This window comes from Lepidochelys kempii, chromosome 5, assembly GCF_965140265.1.
Source record: "Lepidochelys kempii isolate rLepKem1 chromosome 5, rLepKem1.hap2, whole genome shotgun sequence".
Taxonomy (NCBI): domain Eukaryota; kingdom Metazoa; phylum Chordata; order Testudines; family Cheloniidae; genus Lepidochelys; species Lepidochelys kempii.
Genome location: NC_133260.1, coordinates 77,888,345 through 77,915,391, shown reverse-complemented (window position 1 = coordinate 77,915,391; position 27,047 = coordinate 77,888,345). Strand labels below are relative to the sequence as shown.

The 27,047-nt window shown below is 40.9% G+C and overlaps 1 protein-coding gene across 6 annotated transcripts in view; it reads right to left on the bottom strand.

The window, feature by feature from the left end:
- Window positions 1-14,933, bottom strand: part of SRFBP1 (serum response factor binding protein 1) — a 129,112-nt gene extending 114,179 nt beyond the window's left edge. For 3 of the 6 annotated variants that reach the window (XM_073344802.1, XM_073344808.1, XM_073344806.1), the window contains exon 1: window positions 14,828-14,933. Coding sequence is in view for 1 of the 6 variants with exons in the window: in XM_073344805.1 (XP_073200906.1) it covers window positions 14,828-14,857 (30 nt within the window). In the remaining 5 variants the exon portion in view is untranslated. Of the gene's footprint in view, window positions 1-12,373; window positions 12,534-14,827 lie in introns of all 6 variants that reach the window. The other 3 variants (XM_073344804.1, XM_073344807.1, XM_073344805.1) reach the window with 2 other exon arrangements.
- Between the last annotated feature and the right edge of the window lie 12,114 nt (window positions 14,934-27,047).

Sequence of the window (27,047 nt, the reverse complement as noted above, 5' to 3'; positions counted from 1 at the left end):
TAAATATATTTGGTCTTTTTTCATAAGTTATGGCTATTTTCACACATGTTCTATATGCATATTGTTTTTTCTCCTTATATAAGGAGTTATATAGTTCAATTGTATAACAAAGACAAATTTAGAAGTTAAGAGGTCCAACCTGCACACCCTACCAAAAAAACCCCAAAAAACAGAGCAGTGCAAAAAGACTTTCTGGTAAGTTGTGGTCTAATAAATAATAGACTAAAAAATCTGCAGTCAAAATAAAAAGATGATTTTCAGTGCCATTAAGGACACCCTACTATTTCCCAACAGCTCTCCCACTCCACATTTTCCTACCAGTCTTGTTAACCGTGAAAAGAGTGAAAATGTCTATTAAAGTAGACTGTTGAGACCTTCCTCAACTGAGATCTGAGCCCTGTTGTACTAGGTAGGCACTGTTCATAAACATAGTAACATTATGTGACAGTTACAAACTGAATTCCCAGACCCAGTTTAGCGCTTTAACTACAAATTCATCTTTCCTTTCTAAACATCTCACTATTGGAGGCACCCCACAGAACATTTCAGAAATTTAGGATGTTAGCTTCCCCCCACCCACTCCACTGCTGCAAACATCTATAATAGAACAGCAAGGAAACATGGAAAGTAAAGGGGGGGGAAAAAACCACCCACGAGAAAGCAGCTTCTGGCCTGGAGCACTAACCCATTATCCCCTCTCCTCCTCAACAACATGACATGAGAGAACAGCAACTACCCTCACTATCCCAATGGCACGACTCCTCTGGCTGCGTAGTTCTGATTACAACTCCCACCATCTCTACGTGCCCAAATCTCCTCCAGGCACAAATAGTCATACATTTTCTCATTGCTCAAGTTGTGTGTGTTTGTGTGTGTGTGTGTGGGGGGGGGGACGGACGGCTTCTTTAGAGTGCATTCTTGATTTAAAATGCTTAATAATCTAAACATCTCTGGTCCAATCCACTAATTGAGTTTTTTATTTCAGCTTGGTCAAGACTGAGCAAGAACCACAAGTCCAGGGGTAAAGTAAAACTTAACCAGCACCTTCTGGGAGGCGATTGGAGATCAAAAGTTTATTAATCTGAGAGAGATCCACTGCCCACCATTGGATCTACCAATCTGGTAAGAAAATATTACAACATACCATGCTTCATAAAATGACAGCGTTTATAAAAACTTTCCCAGATCGAAGGTTTTGTTTTATGCAATCCTTTTAATGGTCCAATTCTGCTACTGATAAAATGAATGGGAATATTGCCATTGACTTCTGCAGGAACAGGTCCCATCATTTTTAAAACTCAGTTAGTTTGGAGAGAATTTGTTAGGTAGCCCACAAGATTATTTGGGGGCATATGTGCGGGACGGAAGGACACACCACAAAAAAAATTAGTTTAAATGGATATTATGACAAATGCTTGCATATACAAACAAAATTGTTGATTATTTTCATTTATTTCCCCTGAACCATCATATCAGTTTCACCCCGTTTCAGCATGCCTTAGTGATGGATCACCACTGCCCGTTCGGTGGGGATTTAATTCATGGTACAAAATATGACACCTTGTTACAACTGGACTTTAAAATGTGAAATACATTTATTTTTTATATTTTGTCTTTTTGCTACCTCGGTTGTTTGTCCACATGTTTAACACATTTCCAAAACCTAAGAAACTTTTAAAAATAAATAAATAAAAATCAAATAAGGCCAAATTCTGTGCTTTCAGTCTCTACAACTGTACCGTCCCACAGAATAGAAATAGGCCAATACTGCCTAAAAGCATTAGTTATGATTAATAAACTCAAATCTTATAACTGTATTTGTGAACAGTAATCAGTTTCACTCTTGTACTCCTCTATATTGCAGATGAAAAACAATCCTTTTTTCCATATTAAACAAATACATGACATAGATCTCTCTAAAGCAGTCATTGACATTGCTGATTATGTGCTGCCATCTAGCAAAATTTTTCAGAAGAATTTAGTTTATCCACACATACTTTCTGACAGCAGACTATTGTACCTGGGACCACATATTAAAACTTTAGAAGACTTTGTAAACGAAATACATCTGGTGTACGATACATGTTTTCTAATCTTTTTCTTCCCTCATTCTTTATTCTTAGAAATATGTTCAAACAAAGATCTTGTTTTCATGCAAGTTCATAGTCATCAATTAATGGCCAGATAAGGACAAGATATTGTTTCAATATAAGATCATCACTGCAAAATTAGACAAAAGGAGAGGATTTTCGGAGGGGGGGGGAGACAGACAATTGCAGCCTAATGAATGTAAACACTGGAAGCATACTTGTATACACAAAAAGAAAAGGAGTACTTGTGGCACCTTAGAGACGATGAAGTGAGCTGTAGCTCACGAAAGCTCATGCTCAAATAAATTGGTTAGTCTCTAAGGTGCCACAAGTACTCCTTTTCTTTTTGCGAATACAGACTAACACGGCTGTTACTCTGAAACCTGTCATACTTGTATACAATGGCTATAAGAGTTTACAAGATGAAAGGTTTTCCTTCCTCCCACATAAATTTGTGTTTGTATTCTTATCACTCTCCTTTTCTCTTAGGGAAAAAGAGTGGGGGAGGGTAACATGCATTTCCTTGCACTAGATCAAAGAAGCATCTTATTCTCCATATTTCTACTCCTTCTCAAAAGTCCCTTCTCTCATCTTTCCACTTTGCTCCAATTTTCTACTTTCCTCCTCCTATACACTCCACTGTGCTACATGGAAATAAAAATGGAATTATCAAACCTATTCAGAGGCACATTGTATATTATGCAAAAAGAAAAGGAGTACTTGTGGCACCTTAGAGATTAACCAATTTATTTGCGCATAAGCTTTCGTGAGCTACAGCTCACTTCATCGGATGCATATTGTGGAAAATACAGAAGATGTTTGTTTTTATACACACAAATCATGAAAAAAATGGGTGTTAATCACTACAAAAGGTTTTCTCTCCCCCCACCCCACTCTCCTACTGGTAACAGCTTATGTAAAGTGATCACTCTCCTTACAATGTGTATGATGCACAAATCAGATGTCAAGAACTATAACATTCATAAACCAGTCGGAGAACACTTCAATCTCTCCGGTCACGCGATTACAGACATGAAAGTTGCGATATTACAACAGAAAAACTTCAAATCCAGACTCCAGCGAGAGACTGCTGAATTGGAATTCATTTGCAAATTGGATACAATTAACTTAGGCTTGAATAGAGACTGGGAGTGGCTACGTCATTATGCAAGGTAACCTAACCCTCCCCCCCGCCGCCTCAGATGTTCTTGCTAAACCCTGGATTTGTGCTGGAAATGGCCCACTTTGATTATCATACACACTGGAAGGAGAGTGATCACTTTATATAAACTATTACCAGCAGGAGAGTGGGGTGGGGGGAGAGAAAACCTTTTGTAGTGATTAACACCCATTTTTTCATGATTTGTGTGTATAAAAACAAACATCTTCTGTATTTTCCAGAGTATGCATCCGATGAAGTGAGCTGTAGCTCATGAAAGCTTATGCTCAAATAAATTGGTTAGTCTCTAAGGTGCCACAAGTCCTCCTTTTCTTTTTGTGAATACAGACTAACACGGCTGTTACTCTGAAACCTGTCATTGTATATTATAGCATGCACAGACACCAATGGGGTTTAAGCAATCCAACGTGGCCATCATCAGAATGTAGAAATGGAATTTCAAGAAGAAAGCAGCAAAGTTGTAGGAGAGCTAAGCACATTGAGGAGTTGGGATCTAGTCTTGCTGCTATTTCTGCACATTAAGCACTCCTATTCAGGACAGATGCTTATTCATGTTTTTAACATTAAACACATGCTTAAGTGCTTTCTTGATTCAGGGCCTTAGTTGAGATTTTCTGGTGACAGACTAAGTCAACATTCATTTTTTGAACATAGCCATGTCAGTTACACAGGAGATAACTGCTTTTAATTATGAATTAGTTTCCAAACTAGTTTTGAAACTCTAATACTTTGAAGTCACACTTCATAAAATACTAAAAGATTAGTAAACAAAATGTCTGCCACTGTGTTTTAAACAAGTCTTGCTCACATAGAAGGATAATTCCACTCTCTCAAAAAGCATGGGTTTCCTTCTACATGTATAAAATACAAAAGTCAAATATTTGTTGAATTATATCTTTAAAACCCCATAAAATATTTGGTATAAACACAAAATTAAATGACCACACTGAAGACAGAACATTCCAGGCAACACTGCCATATCAAGGAGTTATCCTCTGGACACATTATGGTATACCTACACTTGAGCTTTTAGTCATATTTTCACTAATACAGTTGAATATTTTCGTGTAGACAGAACAAACACTTGCTCTTAGTCATGTTTAAAAACTAGGGCATGTCTTCACTGCAGCGTTAATTTGAGGAGTAATCCGAGGGCTTGTCTGCACTGGCAATTTATAGCGCTGCAACTTTCTGGCTCAGGGACGTGAAAAAACACCCCCGAGCGCAGCAAGTTTCAGCACTGTAAAGCACCAGTGTAGACAGTGCCCCTCGCAGGGCGCGACTACACAAGGCATGTTAAAGTGTTGCTGCCAGTGTAGACGAGCTGATTCCCATGCACACACAATAATCGCTAGCTCAAATTAAGTGATCCTTTAAACTTGAGCTAGCTGGTCCATCAGGGTAGGGGGCTGACACCCAAGCGGGACTGATACTCCAGCTAATAATGCAGAAAGGACTCAACTACTTTGTGCTGCTAATACAAACACTCTGAACTGCTCAAGTGTTGTGCAGAGTGACCACACTTACTTTAGCAAGGCTCACTTGAGAGTTATTAAACCAAGTGTAGATAACTTGAGCTAACGCTGTAATGAAGACAATAGCTAGTGTTGGCAACATGTGTTTGTGTTCTGTCTACACTAGTTAACATATTTCTAAAATTTAAAGTTAAAGCATAATTAAAAATTAGGGCTGCCAAGTGATTAAAAATAATCGCAATTAAGCATGAGTTTAAAAAAATAGTTGTGATTGTTGTTTTAATCACACTGTTAAACAATAGAATAATTGAAATTATAAATATTCTCTCCATTGTTAACTATATTTATTGTAATTACAACACAGAATGCAAAGTGTATAGTGCTCACTTTATATTTTTATTACAAATATTTGCACTGTAAAAAGATAAAAGATTATGCTCCCACTTGTAGACTGTACTAAGGAGCATATCAACATTTAGCATATCTGGCACATAAATACCTTGCAATGCCAGCTACAACAGTGCCATTTGAACGCCTGTTCTCACTTTCAGGTGACATTGTAAAGAAGAAGCAGGCAGTAAATGTAAATGAACCGGCCATTTGAACGCCTGTTCTCACTTTCAGGTGACATTGTAAAGAAGAAGCAGGCAGTAAATGTAAACGAACCAGTCTGTCTTAGCAACTGGCTGAACAAGAAGTAGGACCGAGTGGACTTTAGAGCCTACAAGTTTTATATTGTTTTGTTTTTGAGTGCAGTTATGTGGGGGGAAAAATTCTACACTTTACTCCTGGGGGAATTCTACACAAAAAAATTAAAAGTTCTGTACACTATATTTTAAGATTCTGCATATTTTATTTGTCAAAACAACACTGTGTAATCACTCCAGTTTCAATTATTTTGTTAATTTATTTCAAAACACCTGTCAGTAAGTATGGCAGTAACAATACAGAAACAAAACAAAACAAAAAAAAGGACCCTTATGATAACCTAGTTCTTATTTCTTTACCCCCTCCCACCGCCACCCACCTCAATCACTTTGTATGATTAAGTAGTGCATGCTCATGGGTTGGCAAAGAGAATTAGTAACTGCTTCAGCACTCTTTAGAAGGGGTGTGTGCTGTGAGGAGAAGGTTGGCTGACTGGGATTAGGAGCCAGACCATCCTTTGGAGGGAAGGAGGGAGAGGAAGGAGAATGTTAACAGTGAAAAAGTTCTCCTTGAGAAACGTTTAGGAAACAGGTTGAAGAAAGCTTTTCAAAACTTTTCTTTAAGTCCTTGATGTAGGAAGTTCTTTATTTGTTCTGCCCAGCCTCTGAAAAGCCCAGAGGTGACAACTGGAGTCTAAGTTCCCCTACAGGACTCTTCTAATCTATTACAACCATAAACCAACAGGTTTTTTTTAACACTGTTCTCAAACTCTGTCTGTTCAGATATACTAATAATTAAAGAAAAACAGCAACGTAATATCAAAAAGAAAAGGAGTACTTGTGGCACCGTAGAGACTAACAAATTTACTTGAAAAAAGAAAAGGAGTACTCAAATAAATTGGTTAGTCTCTAAGGTGCCACAAGTACTCCTTTTCTTTTTGCCAATACAGACTAACGGCTGCTACTCTGAAACCTGTAATATCAAAAGGTAGTCAAAGCACTACATCTAATTACAGAAGTTAAATTCATAAAAATCTTAATGCAGATTAACAATGCCTGACACAGATTAGATACAGAAAATGCATCAGATTACTGGACCATGTACGAAACCAATTTTTGAAATGTTTGTATTTTTTAAAAAAGTTAATCACTTTAAAAAATTTAAGAGTACCAGACCTTACCTTAGAGCAATTTTGAAAAATCTGATTTCTCATATACTGCACTGAGGAGATAAATTTCCTCTGCCTCAGTCTAGTTCCCAGCAGGACATCAACATTATCAACTTAACAACCTGTCACAGAATCATAGAATATCAGGGTTGGAAAGGACCTCAGGAGGTCATCTAGTCCAACCCCCTGCTCAAAAGCAGGACCCATCCCCAATTAAATCATCCCAGCCAGGGCTTTGTCAAGCCTGACCTTAAAAACTTCTAAGGAAGGAGATTCCACCACCTTCCTAGGCAACGCATTCCAGTGTTTCACCACCCTCCTAGTGAAAAAGTTTTTCCTAATATCCAACCTAAAGCTCCCCCCTGCAACTTGAGACCATTACTCCTTATCCTGTCCTCTACCACCACTGAGAATAGTCTAGAACCATCCTCTCTGGAACCACCTCGCAGGTAGTTGAAAGCAGCTATCAAATCCCCCCTCATTCTTCTCTTCTGCAGACTAAACAATCCCAGTTCCCTCAGCCTCTCCTCATAACTCATGTGTTCCAGACCCCTAATCATTTTTGTTGCCCTTCGCTGGACTCTTTCCAATTTATCCACATCCTTCTTGTAGAGTGGGGCCCAAAACTGGACACAGTACTCCAGATGAGGCCTCACCAATGTCAAATAGAGGGGAACGATCACGTCCCTCGATCTGCTCGCTATGCCCCTACTTATACATCCCAAAATGAGATCCCAAATGCTGTCAGCCGTCACTTAATGACAAGTATCTCTGAAAACTTTTGAACATTATCAGATCTCAGATTTTTTGTTTTGTCCTGATAAATGCTTCCTGAAAAACACAAAACAGCATAAACAGTACTGTTTACTCAAAGAATCTTGGACAAGCTACAGTCCCTATTCAAATAAATACACTCTACAAGCATATGACTTGTAAATAAACATGGTCATAGTTCAGACTGGACATACACAATATGGGGAATTGGGCTCCCAAAATAAAAAGCCATTTGAGAAAAGCAGCTGGGAAACTTCTCTGCTTCCAAAAAGCATCTTTAAAACATTGGCTGGCGTTAGTAGTCTCAGATCACCTATGATGTATCAATACAGGGTGGGGAAAAAACCAAGTAAGTGACTACAGCATTAAATGACTGCAGACCTTGCTTTAAAAGCCTTCTGCAGTCCCGGAGGTGCCTTTAGTAAGTAATTAACTAAACATTTGCCCTTTCAGTTCTCCAAACCAATTTAACTATGTCAGCAATTAAAAATTACTATTTAAACAGATGTGACAGTTAATGTTTCTCTTTGCAGCCATAAAAAGAAAGTGTAAATTTCTACAACAAAAAATTAAACAGCTTATCTGAAGCATTTCAACTTGTGGATCTGTATGTGGTTTGGATTTTAAGAGAAGACAGTCAAACACTATGTTTAGGCAATACAATCAAACTAGTCCAATGCTGTCAACTTCCACTATCTCCTGAACATAGGACAGAGTGCTCCACCTGGTCGATTACAATTGCCCATGTAATTTATTTCAGTTTAGTTTCCCAGAAAATTATTTTATCTATATAGCTAATTTAAAATTTTGCTAAGCATCAGTCCTTTTTAAGATTACTTGTTTGACTGGTATTCAGCTTAGATTCTCTGCTGAAGTGACTGAAACAATGCACTTGCCCAAGATGGACAATGGTAAAGCTCCTCTCTTTGCCTGTAAGATTAAGATCTTAAATAAAAATAAATAGATTCCCTTATAAGAAATTCAGTGTCCCTTCCATTTTCCCTTTATAGATTCCTGAAAAACTTGGCCACTCATCAATATCTCATAATACTGCCACAAGATTTCAGAGCCCAGACTCTGTTTCTCCTTATTAGCTGCTAGCAAGATCAAGAATCTTCATAGTGTTCTCTCAAATAATCCACACATTTCCCCCGCATCACTTAGTACCTCCAGTAGTCTCCCATCTTACCTGTATTCCAGTACTTTGTTTAAAAGTGCTTTTTTCTTTAATTACTATTGTTCAGCTCTACCATCTCTTCTGTTTTCATTTTCTAGCTATATCATCCGATTAAGTGAGCTGTAGCTCACAAAAGCTTATGCTCAAATAAATTGGTTAGTCTCTAAGGTGCCAAAAGTACTCCTTTTCTTTTTGCGAATACAGACTAACACGGCTGCTACTCTGAAACCCATCATCCTTGAGTAACTCCAATATGGATTTTTTTCACTAACTCAAAAGATATTTCTAATTTAGCATGTACTAGTGCAATATCCATGTTTTCTGTGGTAAGTCTTTTGCTTATTTCCCTAGTGTATAATAATGTATTATGTTAAATGAGATCAGGACCTTTCACAAAGACCTTTCACAGAATTTGTGTGGCTTGGGTTTCTTTGATTTCTGCCAACTCATTTTAGGTTGTATTATTTTTTATGATTACTGGTATGAATTCAGGGACTTCACAAATTCTTCTATGATCTCAAAGACAAAATAATGCAATCTATGATAACACTAAATGAAAGAATTGCCAAAATTGGTGTGGAACACACTTGTTTTCACCACTCATGTTCCCCATATTCATTAGTTATTTTTATTTGTGTGGTTCTACTTCGAAAAGTATCTGTATAAATTACACTCCATCAAAAATATGTTTCCTCCGTGTATTCAAAATCATGTCTACTTACTTTAGGACCAAAAATAAATTGGGAAGATTAGATCGTCAATAAATGTCGAGTTCACCATTCATACAAACCAATGAAAAAGTATTTCTATCGATGGTAATCAAAAGGTACAGGTAGGCAACATAAGAAAAATGTTGCTTGAGAACTTAGTGTTTGATTTATCACTATTTGTTTTGTAAATGTTGACACTTGTGTTTTAACAGTTAAAGCTTTTACGTTTTTGAATTTCAATGTCTACAGTCATAGTATAATTATAGAAAGCTTTTAAACTATTTGTTAATGTTTATAGATATTAAATTAGTGAGAGTCCCATTGTCTGATACCCACTCTCCTAAGTTCCCGCAACTGTGAAAATTTAAACTGATAAAAAAAAGTTTAAAATGCTTAACCCCCTAATTGTTTGCAAATATGAAAATTTAAATAAAAACAGTTTTAAAATAAATCAATATCTGTTAAAATTATAAAAATAAAAATCTAATTCTGCCAAGCCTATTTGTAGTCCTTTTTATTCTTGTTAGCACTTTAGAAAGTCAACATAGCTGCACAAGCAAGCTGGATTCAGTTCTGGCTGATCCATAAACTCATCCAGAATAGTTAACTCTGTTCCAAACAACCTCATTTATACATAGTTAATCCTATTAGTTGAATCCTTACTATCAAAAAGAATCTGCAAGGAGGAAAGTACATAACATGACTTTCAAATCCAAGTTGAGAATTTACATGATTAGCACTTAGAAAAACAGTATCTTTGTACTCAAACTGCACAAAAATAATCTGTAGTCCTTTGGAAAATGTGGAACCCCCCACAGTGAATTGTTTAAAAACACGTTAGAGAGCAGAACTGCCATTCTGTTTTCAAGTACAAATTAATATTTTAGAATCCCAAATCTCAAGTGAGATAGCACACAAAGAGCTAAATCACTAAACAGATACTCATGTTTATTTTTCAATTTTATATAAACAGACTGCCTGTTCTGTCTGGTTCCTATCATGCTGAATATTTGGAAGTTAAAAGGATAGGTCTGGACCTAGACAGACTTAATCCAGAACCTATCCACCCTACAAGAAGTTAAAAAAATGCAAAACAATTCTATTTAATGGCCTGATTAAAGTCAGAGGGAGAGACAGCTTAAGCTTTAAGGCTCCTACCACCTGAGTGTATAATAGCGATCTGAGTCGGCAACTGTACCCAAACATGTGATCCCTTGCATCTGTGTCACCCCCTCTAAGGGCTTGTCTGCAGACATCTGACCAGCACAGCATTAGCAAATATCTATTCCTGAATAACTTACCATGTTGATACTGTACTCCAAAATAAGTAATTTTATTCCTCAATAATTACTCTGCTTCCAAAGCAGAGTAGTTATTCCAGACTAAAGTCATTTTTTTGCAGCATAGTGACAACAAAGGGGAATTATACCTATTAATTAATTATATCAGAATACCTACTGAAGAATATGTGGAATACTTATTGTGGGAAATTTCCCGCTTTATAGACAAATCCTAACTTCAACTATCAGTTGCAAGATAGGAGCCCAAATATTATGTCTCATGCTCCCCCTGCTGTCCGGCACATTCACAACATAGGGAATAAAATACCTGCAATCTGATTTTGTCCAATTTGAAATCTCAATAATGCAGGACCATTTAAAACTACTGTCAAAATATGACATCTTAAATTAGGGGAAAAAATTTAAAAGATTCAGTAATTTGTAACACAACAAAGAAGTAGAGTTTTTAGTTTTAAGGCAATTAATCCAAAAAGAATGTCTCCAGAAAGATGAAGGTCAATTGGCTACCTGTCTGAATTAAAGTAACCACTGAACTTTAGTTAATAATATCCTTATTTCCGTGTACATATAAACAAGGCTTAAGCATTATTTTAAGATACTGTGCATATTGAGAGAAGTGAGAGTAAAACATTAACCCTTCATTAGCTCAAACCCTTCATTAGTTGTCTACTGCATATCCCTGGGTATTGACTGAGAGCTTGAAAAAACTATTTCCCCTTCCTTTTGTCCTCAGCCCTCCTGTTTGAAGACTCAGAGGGAGGCAAGAAAGAGTGGGCTCTCTATTTCCATCAGGGAGTGAGTTTGGCTTCATATTATCAAATACTTACTTGACAGCAGCTTGAAAGATGTAGCCCCTAAAAGGTTTTAGAGATAACATGTGACTGAGAACCTGTGATGCTCTCTCAGGGCGCCCACAAGTATTGGTGACCTTGTGACCCCTCTGCCTTAGCAACAGAGACTTGCTGGAGCTAAACTGGGTGACAGCATCCTTTTACCCCAGTCTGTTAGGCCTCACTGACAAACTTCTCAGGACTCTGCCAGCCCTTACTTTACTTTGCAGGTAACACTTGTATCCCAGTTCCTGAGCCCCGAGAAGGCTGGACACTCAGTGTCATTGGACACTCTCAGTCATTACGAAGTCCACTGCCTCCAAAGAGATAGCATGCACACCAGCTTAGCTAAGTCAACAAAGAACTCACACTTCACTTAATATTAAAGTACTGAGATCTACTCAGGATAAAACAAAGAAGTTTATTCATAAAATAGAGATTTGAATGATACTGAGGCCTTGGCTACACTTGCAAGTTAGAGAGCATCAAATCAGCCCCGGGCGCCCTAACTCCTGAGGTGTCCACAGTGGCAAGGCACTTAGAGTGGCTGGCCTCTGCAGCTGGAGCGTTCCTGGTAATCCACCTCCACAAGAAGCATAGAGCTTTCTGCGCCCTGGCTGAAACCTGGCCCGGTTGTCAGTGTGGACTATATGTTGCCTTACTGCGATGTGATTAGCCTCCAGAAACATCCCAAGTGGCCACTCTTGTCATTGTTCTGACCTCTGCTACAGGCATGTGGATATCCCCTTTCAAAGCGCTGTTTCTGACAGCATGCTTATCTGCTCCAGGACAAAGCAAACCATTACTGTGGAATGCTGCTGCCACTGAGGCAGGCATGTGAGAGAGAGAGAGAGAGGGGCCTGATGTCGGGGGTTTCCCCTGCCACTGTCTGAACTAACAAAACAGCATGCTGACACACTCTCTGCCCCCCAAAACACAGTCTCTCCCCCCACATATACACAACACCTCCCCCCCCATTCGAAAAGCACGCTGCAGCCACTTGCACACTGGAATAGCTACCACAATGCACTGCTCTCTGTGGCTTTGCAGGATCTGCTAATGTGGCCACGACAGTGCGCTTGCTGCTGACAGTGTAAGCGCACGGCAACGCTTTCCCTGCTGCTGTCTCCAAGGCCTGGTTTAACTCCCAGCACTCTACATCTGCAAGTGTAGCCATGCCCTGAGCAAAGATAGTGGAAACAGATATGGTTACAAATAAAACAAAAGTATACCATGCTTTGAGAGACTAAACAACTCTAACAGGCTAAAAATCTATGTCTACGTTAATTTTCTCACCTATACCAACTTCTCAGTTACCAGTCCCTTCCAGGCCAGGATCCAACATACATGGATACAAAAAACACAGTCCTTTTTGTTCTCGGGCCAGGTCTATAAACTTACATCAATATAACTATGTGGCTCAGGGGTGTAGAAAAATCCACACCCCTGAGCGACAGTAATTCCGACCTAACCCCCAATGTAGCCATCGCTATGTTGATGGGAGGCCGTCTCCTGTTGACATAGCTATCACTTCTCGTGGAGGTGGATGAACTATGCTGACAGAAGCTCTCCCGTGGGTGTAGTAGTGTCCTCACTGAAGTGCAACTGCGTCGCCACAGCGTTTTAAGTGTAGACCTGCCCTCAGTGATGGATCGCAAAAGTGTCTTTTTGCTTCACTTTTTATTTCCCCAGAATTTACTTTATTTGTTTCCAGATGAACCCTTGGGGTTCAGACTCCAATGTCCTTCTATGCTGATTTCACATCCCCCAAGTCAAACCGGCTTTTCCTGATGAGGTACATGAAAATGGGGCTCTCGGTGTTGGTTCCACAATGCTGAATTTACTTTCGAAACAAGGAGATAAATACCTTCCCTCCTGTCTGGAAGAAAACCTGCTTCTCCCTTTGTTTGGCTACAGACTTGAAAGTATATCAGCAGCAAGTATCATAATTCCTCATATAGTGTTAATACATACATATCACAATTATATTAATGACCAGTTGGCTACTGGCCTTCATTCAACAAGGATAACAATATGTTAGATGTAGTGTGTTTGTCGGACCTAATAGGAGTTACTGTTACATGACAGTTACTGTTACATGACACCTTTGGCAGTTGGCACGGGGAGGGTCTTAGGGTCACTGAACAACAGCACCCTTTCTCTTCTCAGCAGCCTCAAGGGAGAAAGTCTGTGCTTTCCATTAGGACATTACCGAGAACATCAGTGGTGGAACCCTAATCTTTTGTTAACCTTAATCAGGCTAGCTCCATCTAAGGGCAGCATTTCAATCTGCCAGAAGCCAAAGGGATGCATGTAGTTTTTAAAAACTGGAAGAAACTGTTGAACCTGCCCTTACTTTTAAGGCACAGGGAACACCCAACAAAATTACAGTGTCCATCAGGTTAAACACCACTCTGAGCTACGCAGAAGGGCTAGTACTCACTGCTGTTGGTTACAGTTACTTGGATCAGGATGCGCAGAGCCCACTAGAACCCATGGAGCCAGACAACTGCAGCCCATGAGACAACATCTCCACCCGCCACTTCTCAATCCCAGTGGTGTCAACGTGAAGGTGTAACGTGAAGTTTACACCAGCCTTTGTCCACTCAATGAGGGTGACAGAGGCAGGACTTGGACCAAACATTTCTAGAGGCTTATAAATAGGACACTACCAAATTCACAGCCATGAAAAATGAATCACAGATTGTGAAATCTGGTCTCCCCCCATGAAATCTGCCAGGGAGAAGCAGGGCTGGGGGTGCCCCACCGGGGACTCCTAGCAAGCACCAGACTCCAGCTGCTGGTGGAGGGACCATAAGGCCAGCCCTGCCCTGCCCTCCCCGAAAGCGATTATGTTCCCCTTCAAACCATGCAGCCCTCATGTCTGCACAGCCCACTGCTCTCCAGCTACCCAGTTCTGAAGGCAGCACCTCGGTCACCAACAGCACAGAAATAAGGGTGACAATACTATGACCTACAATAGCCTTGCAACCTTTTGCGTCTGGACCCCCATGGTTATAACACTGTGACATTTCAGATGTAAATACCTGAAACTGTGAAATTAACTATTTTTAAAAGCCTATGATCATGAAATTGACCAAAACGGAACATGAATTTGGTAGGGCCCCTACTTATAAACACCCTGGGCACCATGGGCCACACTGCAGGGCTACTGGGGCCTCCTCTGACTGGTACTGGCCAGGCTTTGAGGGGCCACAACATACCTGATCCCAGGGCTCCTCTGACATGGGTGATGAGCTAAAAGCCCAAGAAACAACTCGCCGCAGCCAGGGACCCCCCCCCATCCACGCGCAGCCCGGGACCCGCCCGCCCCCAGCGCTCTCCCTCCGCCCCCCAACGGGGAGCCACATCCGCCCACCAGAGGCGCCCCGGTTCTGAGCCCCAGGAGGGAGCAGCCGGGAAACCGCCGGCGAGGGCCACGTGCGGCGGGATAGGGGCCGCGTGCGGACTCACCTCATTGTTGAGGTTCAGCACCTGCGCCATGGCGGCGGCCGCAGCAGCCCACGCTCTTTCCAAAGACAACCACGAAAAGAAACTGCGCGCGTGCGCACCGCTCTCAGCGTTGCGGAAACGCTCTAGATGGCGTCTCGATGGTGAGGGACAGTCTAGGTGCCGACTCGCTGGTCGTTTGACCCACGCGCACCAGGGTGCCGGGGGCAGAGCTGGGGAAGTTGGGCTGGGTGCCCTGCGGGGCGGCCGCGGGGGCGGGAGAGACTTTTCCTTTGTTTTTCAGGGACTGCAGCTTTTGGGCGGGTCGGGACCTATTATGCCTTGAATAACGGAGCTTTGTGATCGAGCCCGGAGGAGCCCCCAAGCAGGCAGGGGAGGGGCGGGTCTGTGTCCAGATCCTCCCCTTCTCACGTGTGTGTGTGTGTGTGTGTGTGTGTGTGTGCCGGAGCTGGGCACAGGGTCCCCTCACGCCGCCCTGCACCGGGATCCACGCTCGGGCTGACGCTGGGTCGAGCCCGTGCTATTAGGCCTTTCCCACGGAGTGAATTACATCCACAATTTGATGGTAGTTGCTGCCTTTGTAAGGCGAACATATAACGATAATAGAAAAGTAATAAGAGCATAACATGCAGAGTGGCAAGTTTCTTGGCAATTGTTCAATCTAACCCTGTAAAACAAATATCCCTTCCTCTAGATTCACTGCATCTAGTCCTTGCTGCTTTTTATATAATAAACAAATTACATGTTTAACGAGTTTTTTAAAATGACAAAATTATAAACAAAATTAATCGGGGAGCCACCCAGTCACCCTATGTGTCTGAGTTTCATTATGCTCAACAGGGTTTGAATTTTTTTTTACCAGATATGGAATTGAAAATTTAAGTTTTTACCTAGTCTACAGTATTTTCAGGTACTGCCTCCCTCAATATCTGAAAGAAATTTGGTAGCATGGGGAAAGGAATTGGAATAAAGGAAGAGTTACTTTTGGTTTAATTCAAATGTAAAGAGGCTTGGCTCACTGCAAAGTAGCCGTGAGCACAGTTTGAAATTCAGCTAATTGAAACTGCACAAGAAATCTAAACAATGTTAATAACAGAACAATGTATTTATTCTCCATTCTCTTATTAAAAAAAAAAAGTTGAATACGTTGTTTTAAAATTGTGCAGAGATCAAATACGGGAAGTTTCAGCCTAAAAGGAGAAAGTTATGAGCGAGTGAAAGTAAGTAGTTTCAATTATACTACTCACATGCGTAAAGTTGGAAAGCAGAATATGCAATGTACAGTAATTAAGGCCTCGACCCTGTAAAGATTTACATACATGTTTAATGTTATGCACTGTGAATAGCTTCAATGAAGCTCATGTTTTGTATAAGTATTTGCAGGATTGGGGCTGAAACTGTTTATCAAGGTTTCATGGAAAGATAGTTTTTCCTTTACTTCAGATTTATTACGCTACCGTGAATTGCCATATGATTTTTAAATGCAATCATCTTAAACCACTTTATATATTTCCTATGTTATTCTAGCATGTTACAGGTTTCAGAGTAGCAGCCGTGTTGGTTTGTATTTGCAAAAAGAAAAGGAGTACTTGTGGCACCTTAGAGACTAACCAATTTATTTGAGCATAAGCTTTCGTGAGCTACAGCTCACTTCATCGGATGTATAAAGTGGAAAATACAGTGAGGAGATTTATATAGACACAGACCATGAAAAAATGGGTGTTTATCATACACATTGTAAGCAGAGTGATCACTTAAGATGAGCTATTACCAGCAGGAGAGTGGGGGCACAGGGTGGGGAAGAGAAAACCTTTTGAAGTGATAATCAAGGTGGGCCATCACTTCAAAAGGTTTTCTCTCCCCCCACCCCACTCTCCTGCTGGTAATAGCTCATCTTAAGTGATCACTCTCCTTACAATGTGTATGATAAACACCCATTTTTTCATGGTCTGTGTCTATATAAATCTCCTCACTGTATTTTCCACTTTATACATCCGATGAAGTGAGCTGTAGCTCACGAAAGCTTATGCTCAAATAAATTGGTTAGTCTCTAAGGTGCCACAGGTACTCCTTTTCTTTTAGAATGTTACAGGTTTCACTACCACAGCTGATAATCAATGTTATTGTTTTAGATTTCTACACTTTAATCTGTTGAACTATTCAGATTACGTAAAATCATTTATGAATACACTTGAAGAAATAATTCCAAATACAATCACAGCAGAAATTATTGTTTATACATATCTTATCAGTTCTAGGCAATTATTTTGGTTACACACCACTAATTAACTGGCCCCTGGATGGCACTGTTGCTCTAAGAATTCTTTGGCTTTGAAGATTGAATAATAAAGGAAGGAAATCTAAACTCAGTTCAGATACCTCTATAATACATACACTTCAGGATCTAACATTTAGCTCTACCTATGTTTTGTTGTTTGGCTGCTAACACGTGGCCAGACATACTTTCTAAGTGAACTGCAGATGTACCACTTCAGGCTGTGATTTTTATCATGTTTCACAAACTCAGCAGAGGCAGGGCAAGCCAGTACTCGGATGGAAAACATCCAAGTTGAATTCAAGATTCTGCAAGACTTAGTATTGGCGGTTCAGTAGCTTTCTCTTCCATCTATATCAATGCCAGCTGTAGTGGAGGAGAGCCAGAACCTGTTGTGAGGAGGGGGAAATTAGACAAATATTGATATGATTTAATATTATATTGAAATATAGGTGGCTTCAAATAATTTGCACTCTATAATTATATGGACAGCACCAAAACAAAAAGCCCAGCCTATATCATTGCAATGCCAAATTCACAAATCCAAACACAAAAATCAGAAGTGAAAAAGATAAGGCACTGGAATCTCACTTACACAGGGGTTTCTTTACACTGCTGTAGCATTTTAAAGAGATCTTAAAGCAGGGGAAAATTACATTTGCACCCATTTTAAGGTCTTTGTACACTGTGTGTAAGTGCGAATCAAGCCCCAAATTTCTACAGCAACATCAGGTTGGCAGCTGTCATAGTTACAGGACTAACTGCAACTCTGACCCATTTATGATCTCTGTGTGTACCCATTTCAAGTCTTTGCCTTCTTACCCTCACCTGTTTTGGGGTCGGGGTGAAAGTCAAATTGAGCTCTTAGCAGTATGGGGCCTCCAGCGGAAGGGGCGGGGTGGGGGTCAGCGTCCCCTGCCAGCTCATCTGTGTTGCCTGGCCCCGCCAGGGCTCCAGCAGCAATTTAAAGGGCCCGGGGCAGCTACTTCTTGCCCCCCACAGCAGCACTTTAAGCAGGGTCCTTTGCCACAGCAGCGCTTTAAGGACTCTGCTTAAAGCGATGCCCTGGCAGCGCTTTAACGTCGCTGTCCCTTTTGCGCCCCCCATCGGCAGCCCTGCTGGTAGGGACCTGGCAGGGCGGCCGATGGAGGGTGCAGAAGGGGCAGCGATGTTAAAGGGCTGCTGGCAGCACTTTAAGCAGGGCCACGGCAGCGCTTTAAAGTCAGCGGTACAGGCAGGTACTGGCGGCTACCTTTTACCGGTGTGTCGTACTGGCCCGTACCGCCTTACTTTTGCCCCTGTTTGGGGTGGAATGTCACAGTATGGCCAGTCTTAGACCAGGCTCTAGATACACTACCCAGTGTGTACTAACCAACTGTGACCATACAGGTCTGATTGGGTTTTGAGCACCTGTGTTTTCTCCCTTCAGGAACTTGTAACTGGTGATACCAACAGCTTTCTTAAAACAGTATTTTTATTTTTTCAGCTGTTGGAACAAAGTGTTAGAGAAAATGGATTTTAAAACAGTAAACAGCCTACATGCATATTTAGTCTTATATAATATTATGCTTCACTACAAGCTAAGTTAGTTGGAAGTTAGTCACAGGAACGGACCAGAACCAGCTCACATTCTCCTACCAAGAACAGATCCTCCTTTGTGTCTTTATGTGTCTCCCTCCCCTTAGGGAAAATTGGGCTTAAGAAAACCCCCACCATCCCAGTGGGCAGCTGGGCCCATTTACTATTGCTCAATAGTTTCTTTTTTTTTCAAGCCCCAGATGTGAAGTCTGCTGGTACCTGAGAATGTTTTTCATCGTCTGATGGAGTACCAAAGAGGGCCTATCCAGGCTGCTCCATTGCTTGGGCAGCTAGACCCAATCAGTCTCAGTTGTAATCACTGGCCTGATGGCTATGTCCCCACTGTAGATTAGGGTATTGAAACTCCCTGCTCCCCTTTGTTAGTCCAACACACTATCTTAAAAGTCAAACACACAAATAATATTTTAGGATACAGATTGAAATATTAATTTAATACAGATGCTTATGGTCATATATCATCACATCTTTACTGTGCACATATACGTTGGTTTTCCTATTGACAGTGACAATAAATGTGACAGTAAATGGCTTTTGGCAGTTCTGCTTCATTTCCCTTTCATTTCATGATCTGGAAAAAGGGCTAAACAGTGAGGTGGCAAAATTTGCAGATGATACAAAATTACAAAAGATAGTTAAAACCCAGGCAGACTGGGAAGAGCTACAAAAGGATCTCTCAAAACTGGGTGACTGGGCAACACAATGGCAAATGAAATTTAATGTTGATAAATGTAAAGTAATGCACATTGGAAAGCATAATCCCAACTATACATATAAAATGATGCAGTCTAAATTAGCTGTTACCACTCAAGAAAGAGATTTTGGAGTCATTGTGGATAGTTCTCTGAAAACATTCACTCAATGTGCAGCGGTAGTCAAAAAAACAATCAGAATCTGGGAATAATTAAGAAAGGGATAGATAATAGGACAGAAAATATCATGTTGCCGATATATAAATCCATGATACGCCCACATCTTGAATACTGTGTGCAGATGTGGTGACCCCACCTCAAAAAATATATATTGGAATTGGAAAAGGTTCAGAAAAGGGCAACAAAAATTATTAGGGGTATGGAACGGCTCCCATATGAGGAGAAATTAAGACTGGGATTTTTCAGCTTGGAAAAGAGACGGCTAAGGGGAGATATGATTGAGGTCTATAAAATCATGACTGGTGTAGAGAAAGTAGATAAGGAAGCGTTGTTTACTACTTCTCATAACACAAGAACTAGAGGTCACCAAATGAAATTAATAGGCAGCAGGTTTAAAACAAATAAAAGGAAGTATTTCTTCACACAGCTCACAGTCAACTGGTGGAACTTCTTGCCAGAGGATGTTGTGAAGGCCAAGACGATAACAAAGTTAAAAAAAGAACTAGACAAATTCATGGACGATAGGTCCATCAACGGCTATTAGCTGGGATGGGCAGGAATGGTGTCCCTAGCCTCTCTTTGCCAGAAGCTGGGAATGAGCAACAGGGGATGGATCACTTGATGATTACGTGTTCTGTTCATTCCCTCTGGGGCACCTGGCATTGGCCACTGTCGGAAGACAGGATACGGGGCTAGATGGACCTTTGGTCTGACCCAGTAGAGCCATTCTTATGTTCTTGGAGTTTTTGTGAACTAAATTCTGGAGTGCTGAAATTGCACAAAATGCAACCGCCAGTAAAGTAACCAAAATTGGGACAACAAAAACTGGCAGGATTTGCACCACTCTACCCTATAGCTTCACACTCTGTGTCTCATATTTTCATTGCTGTCACAGAAGTGTCTTTTTAATTATACTGGAGTATCTGCCCTGGCTTTGTTCTTTTGTTTTGTTTTTAATTATATTGTACTAGAACCTAGAGGACCAGCTGAGATCAGGGCCCCTTTGTGCTCGGCCCTGTACATACACATAGTAAGAGACAGTTCCTACCTCAAAAAGCTTACAATCTAAATAGATAGGACAGGCAAAGGAAGTCATATTATCCCTATTTACACCTGGGGAACTGAGGCACAGAGAGATTAGTAAGTGATTTAACCAAGGTCACAGAAGAAGTCTGTGGTATAGATAGGAACTGAACCCATGTCTCCTGTTTTTGTTTTATTTTAAAATTTATATTTGTGTTATATATTGTATTAAAATGCTAACAACACTCAAATGTTTTTTTGTTTGGTTGGTTTTTGTTTTGTTTTTTGTTTTGTTTTTTGCTTTAAGCCATCTATAATATGATACCTGAGTGTTTAATGGGTTCTAAATGGGACAGGACCTAAGAAAAATAATTTTGCACTGTGACAGTGTGTACAGGCAAGAAGGCATTAAAGCGCAACTTTGGACAGCCTTGCCCTGCCACACCTGAAAGACATATCAATTTTGGAAGAGGAGCCTTAAAAAGGGAGAAATTCACTTTAGTAGGGCCTAGCGTGGAGGAAGTGAGCAGACCTTTTATTTTCAGCTCTACAGAGAAGTGCAGCAGAGAGCCAAGCTACTCAAGCTTGTGAATAGAGAGTGGTTAGACAGAAGGCTGGAAGATCCTGCCAGGATAGAGAAGCTGCTTTTATTTCTTTTAATTTAGTTTTCTTTCCTTTATTGCCTTGAGAACTGGGACCTAGTGGTTTGATCCTGGGGCAGAAACCTACTAAGAATATTTTGTGTCTTCAAAACTTCAATTTTTTTGAGGGGGAAAAAATCAAGCAATTCTATTTTTAAAACTGAAAATTGATCATATTTACTACAAATTGAACTTTGCAATGTTTGGGGAAAAATTTGTTTTCAGTTCTGGTTTTTCAATTAAACGGATTTTTATTTTTTATAGGAATTTTTTTAAAAAAGTTAGAAATATCTGGCAAGAAACAACTGGCATTTTTTGATCAGCTCAACTGATTATCTCACATACTAGGAGTAATAAAAGCTTTTCTTTGTTTTCTCAAAACTGTTTTTGTTCAAGATTTTTTCAAACTCACACTTCTCTTAACAAAAAAACCACAACAGGTTTATTTAACTCATTTCAATAATGCAGATATTCAGTGTTTCCAGTGGATGCCAGCCATCTCCTTACATCAATAGCACATTACATTGCTGACTGATATGTCTTGACATGAAAAGTCACATTGTGATGGGTGAAGTTAGAATGTTCAAAGATTACGTTACAGATTTCTTAAAAATATAGTGTAAAAAATTGCCATTCAAGGGAAAAACAGTGTGGGGATTTTTTTCAACACTAGTTCCGAAAGCCAAGATTGCGTGCTAAAGAAAGGCCAGACTGGGAGACTCATACAATGGCATCATGACTTCTGAATGCAGTTGAGCTGTCCGCCATAGTACCTCCTCTGGGCTGGTGCTCCACTTCCCAGCTGATTACCAGTATCTATGAGGTTAGGAGGCTGTGCTCTAGCCCCTTCCACTTTAGGGGATGATCACCTGGAAATTCTGCCAAGTTAGCCTAATGGAGTTTCCTGGTCCTGTGCCATCATCCACAGATTTCCCCAATCAACTAACTTTGCATGACATGTCAACAGGTTACCCCAAGGTTGGAGATTTTTTAAAATTATTTTGAAAAAGAAGGGATGATTGGGGAAGAAATTACTGCATTCTTCTTTTTCAAATATTGATCTTTGACACCTGGTTTTGTGTATGATCTTGAGGTTGTAGTTCCTTAATCACGGACAGTGTAAAGGGTGAGGGACAGACACTGGTTTTAGGCCCCTACAGAGAGATTTAGGGCTTTTCTGACTCATGCTATCTAATCCTGGAACCAGAACAGGTACGGTTCAGTTGCTCCAATCAATAAAAAGGGTTAGAGTTCTTCTCTCTTAGGACAGAAGGAATTAGAGGGACTATAGGCATAAGACAAGTGCAGGAGGAGTACAAGTGAAGGTTACATTTTCTTAAATTGACAATACCAAATCCCAGGGAATGGGTAAATTTTGGACATTAATTCCCCACTCACAGCCCCCCCTCCACACAAGCTAATTACAGGGGTGTCTTTTTCCATGGGTTGCCCCCCAGACTGTGGCTTGCCCTCCCCTCTCCACAAGCTTGGACATGGTCATTAGGAAACAATAATTGTCCAGTCTCTCTGATCCATTATGCTATTTGGGACAAAAATGCTCTATATTTTGACACAACTGTACTCCTTCCTCCACCCCACCTCAGAATTTTTCTGAAGCATCCCTGTGTAATTCTCTTGAAAAATTCTAAGTGTCTTATAACAGAAATCAACATTTGCTTTAGCCTAGAACATTTTGTAGGCATCTTGCCCTATAAAATAAACTTCCTCATTTTCCTACTCTGAATGGAGTGTAGGAAGTAGTGGAGTGTAGGGCTATGCTACTCTTAAGAGCTCAATGTGTCCAATGCAAGTCCTATCATCCATTTCTTCAGTGTGTTGAATATGACTCAAGGGTTTTCTTTAGGCTAGACAATAGGAGCTGATCACTCTTGGCTCTGGGTGGTGTTTTCTTCCAGGGAGCTCACAATGCAACTAGGCTGCTTGATGTTGAAGTAAAAAGAAAACGGTACAGAGTTTAAGCATAGAATTGGTCTAATAATTGCTGAGCTGGGTGTGTGCAGGCACAGGTTCATTAACATCTGGAGAAGAGAGTTCCATGATGCGATGCATGCCTGTTTTTCTGGTCCCAGAGTTCAGTGCGGTTCTCCATTCTCCATGCAAATTGAGATGTCTCCCCGTCCCATCTTTCATGCAGATGAAGCTAGGGGAGTTGTCTCTGTTTTCCATTCTGTATGCTAATTGAGAGGTCTTAATCTTGTCACCCTTGTCAGGAGGGGTCTAGGTGTGTCTCCCAATGCCCTTCACTGCTCTCTGCAAGTTTTTTTCTCTCTGATGGGTTTTGGTTTAAACAGAGGTGTGGGGGGGTCTTTCATGAGTCAGACAGGCTGGATACTGCACGCTGGTTCCCCAAGAACACAGAGCTGATTGGTATCAAGTCTCCAAGCGGCACTTACCTCAAGTGGCTCCCAGAAGCAGCGGCATGTCCCTTTTCCGGCTCCAGCGTGGAGGCACGGCCAAGTGGCTCTGCACACTGCCCCATCCTCAGTCACCATCCCTGCAGCTCCCATTGGAGTGCCAGGGCAGACCATTGGAGTGCATAGGAGCCGGAGCGGGGCCATGCTGTGGCTTTGGGGAGCTGCTTGGTGCAGTCCCCGACCCTGCACCCCGTCTGGAGCAAGACCCAGCCCCCACTTCCCAGTGGGCCAGTCCACCGTCCATAGTTTGCCCACCCCTGCCATGGGGAAAATACTCTGCTTTCTGCTCTTAACTCTGAAGCATGTTGCAGCAGGTGGGTATATTCTTAACTTGCCAACAGGAAAGCATTGGCCGTGTTAGTTGCAGAAAAGGGAAATTGGGAAGAAAATTAATTGTAATTAATTAATAATTAATGTTGTTTGAGTTCAGCCAAATTGTTTTAGTCAAATTGTCTTAACCCTTGTGGTTCACCAACTCTTCTTATTTAAAGGTGATGCTAGGAAAAGAATCATTTCTATTTTTCTATTCTCAGTTTTGTATTTTTCTTGTAATAGTGATGCTCATTTACATCGGGGGTGGGCAAACTATGGCCTGTGGGCCGGATCCGGGTGATTACGGTGGGCAGGAAGTGAAGGGAGGGAGGGAGAGGTGCTGGTTGGTGGGGTCTGCCGGCAGGCAGGAGCCACTAGAGAAAAGGGGAGGTTCTGATAGGGGGGCTGCCAGTGGGTGTTCAGTATTTTTTCCCAGTAGGTGCTCCAGCCCCAGAGTATCTATGGAGTTGGCACCTATGCTATCCTCATGAAGAGGTCTAGAAATGCCAACTGTAATTAAAATACATTTTGGAATGTTTCTGGTGAGATGTTGATCAGATGGGTTTTCAGACTGCCTGGCTCAGCAAAAAGTATATACTGTAGTTTTACAGTAACAGTGGCCAAATCTTGCTTGCTTTACTAACACAAGTAGCCCTAATTTTGTCAATAGAACTGCTTACGTGAGTAAGGTGAGCAGAGTTTGGCCTTATGGCTGTAGTATGAGTTGTTTCCTTTTTAAAAAAATAATAATAAAAAGGAATAGCCAAAATAATCAGCAATTGATATGGGGTACGAATCAACAAAGTAGTGTGGAGCACATAGAAAAGGGAACAAGGCGCATGTTCTCTCTCTGGATTTTTTTTTTTTTATAAGCAGAAATATAGTTTAAAGCTGACCCATTGCAACTTTACGTTATGCAACCTCCAATTAAGGTGGATGTGGGTAGGAAAATTCCTCAGTTTTTAATATCACTGAACAATCCCTTCAGACTTCACTCAACTGTCAAATCTTATCACACACTGCATCCAATCATAAATGTTGCCCTGGCCTTTGGCCAGCAACTAATCATCTTGACTTCCACTAACACAACCTGGAAGCAAGTGTGGGAAGGAAGGAGTTGCTGATTAAAAGGAGACCTTTGAGGTGTTTATAACTGTATGTCTCCCATTTTTTCACATTACCTTGCTGGGATCCCTGTGAATAAAGAAAATTAAAGAAAATCCTACTGGACTACATCAGAAGACTTGACATTGCTGGAAGGGACAGCTTTCTAAAAGTTCACTCTCTTCTAAACTTCACACTATTCAAGGGAATTCTCTCTTTATGTTTCTTCACATATTCAAGGGGACTCTTGACAGCTGAGGAAGGTTTTGTTTTGCAGATTTAGTATCATCCAGTTGACTTCTTAGAATGAAAACAAAACACCTTCTTTCAAAGATGCTCAGGTCAAGTTTTCTTTGAAAATACAGACACTTGTGCATCATTGTCAGCTCTTACTGCCCTGAAGTTTGTTTTTAAGGTGTTCAGAGTAATCTGAAATCAAATCTCAGGATCTTTGCTATTCTATGAAGCGATTAAAGTCAGCTGGTCAGGAATTGCCATTAGGTCATTATCTTGCTCTGAAGTTTGAAATCCACAATAGTCTCTTCACATGTAGGCCTTTAAAAAAAAAAGTAGTCTTCATTGTGATGGGCATAAGGCCTGATTCTAGAAATATTTAGGCCATGATTTAGGACAGTACTCTTAAACAACTCTTAAACTCTGAAACAAGGCTTTTGATACTGTATCACAAGACCGTCCAAACAAACTAGAGAAGGATAGTCTAAACAAACCTATTATAAGGTTGGAGCACAACTGGGTGGAAAAGCATACTCAGAGAAGTTATCAATGACTCACAATCATGCTGGAATGGCATATCAAATGGGATCCCACAGGGATCTGTCCTGGGTCCTGTTCTATTCAATAACTTCACAAATAATTTGGATGACAGCTCTGGCAGCTCCTCCGGGTCTCTGGCAGTATAGCAGCCTCTGTAAGGTCCAGACTCCAGTAGTGGGGGGAGACGTCCTGCTCCTCGGGCAGCTCTGCCCCTTTTCCAGTTCCAGTCCTGCCCCTCTGCTTCTGGCAGGGCGGCCACGGGTGTCCCAGTTCTGCCCACCAAGGGGCAGTCGTGGTTCTCTCCCCATCAGTCAGGGAGGGAGACCACGCCCCCTCGCTACAACACTCAGAAAGGTTGCGGACAATACCAAGCTGGGAGGGGTTGCAAGCACTCTGCTGGACAGGATTAAAATTGAAAATGATCTTGACAAACTGAAGAAATGGTCTGAAGTACAATAGCATAAACACAGTAAGGACAAATACAAAGAACTACACTTAGGGAGGACTAATCAACTGCACAAACACAAAATGAAAAGTGACTGCCTGGGAAAGAGTACTGCAGAAAAGGATATGGGGGTTATAGTGGATCAGAAACTAAATATGGGTCGACAATGTAATACTATTGCAAAAAAAGTAAACATCATTCTGGGATGTATTAGCAAGATACAAGTAGTAATTCTTCCACTCTACTTAGCATTAATAGGGCCTCAACTGGAGTACGGTGTCTGGTGCTGGGCACCACACTTTGAGAAAGATGTGTGCTAATTGGAGAAAGTCCAGAAGAGAGCAACAAAAATGATTAAAGGTCTAGAAATATGACCTATGAGGAGAGATTGACAAAAAATTGGCTTTGTTTAGTCTGGAGAGAAGAAGACTGAGGGGAGACTTGACAACAGTCTATAAGTATATAAAAGGTTGTTATTAAGAAGAGGGTGATAAATTGTTCTTACCATTGAGGATAGGACAAGTAGTAATGGGTTTAAATTACAGCAAGGAAGAGTTAGGCTAGACATTGGGAAAAACATCCTAACTGTAAGCATACTGAAGCACTGAAACAAATTATCTAGGGAGGTTGTGAAATCTCCATCATTGGAGGTTTTTAAAAAAAGAAGTTAGACAAACACCTATCAGGGAAGGCCTAGATAATTTTTAGTCCTGCCTCAGTGCAGGGGACTGAACTAGATGACCTAC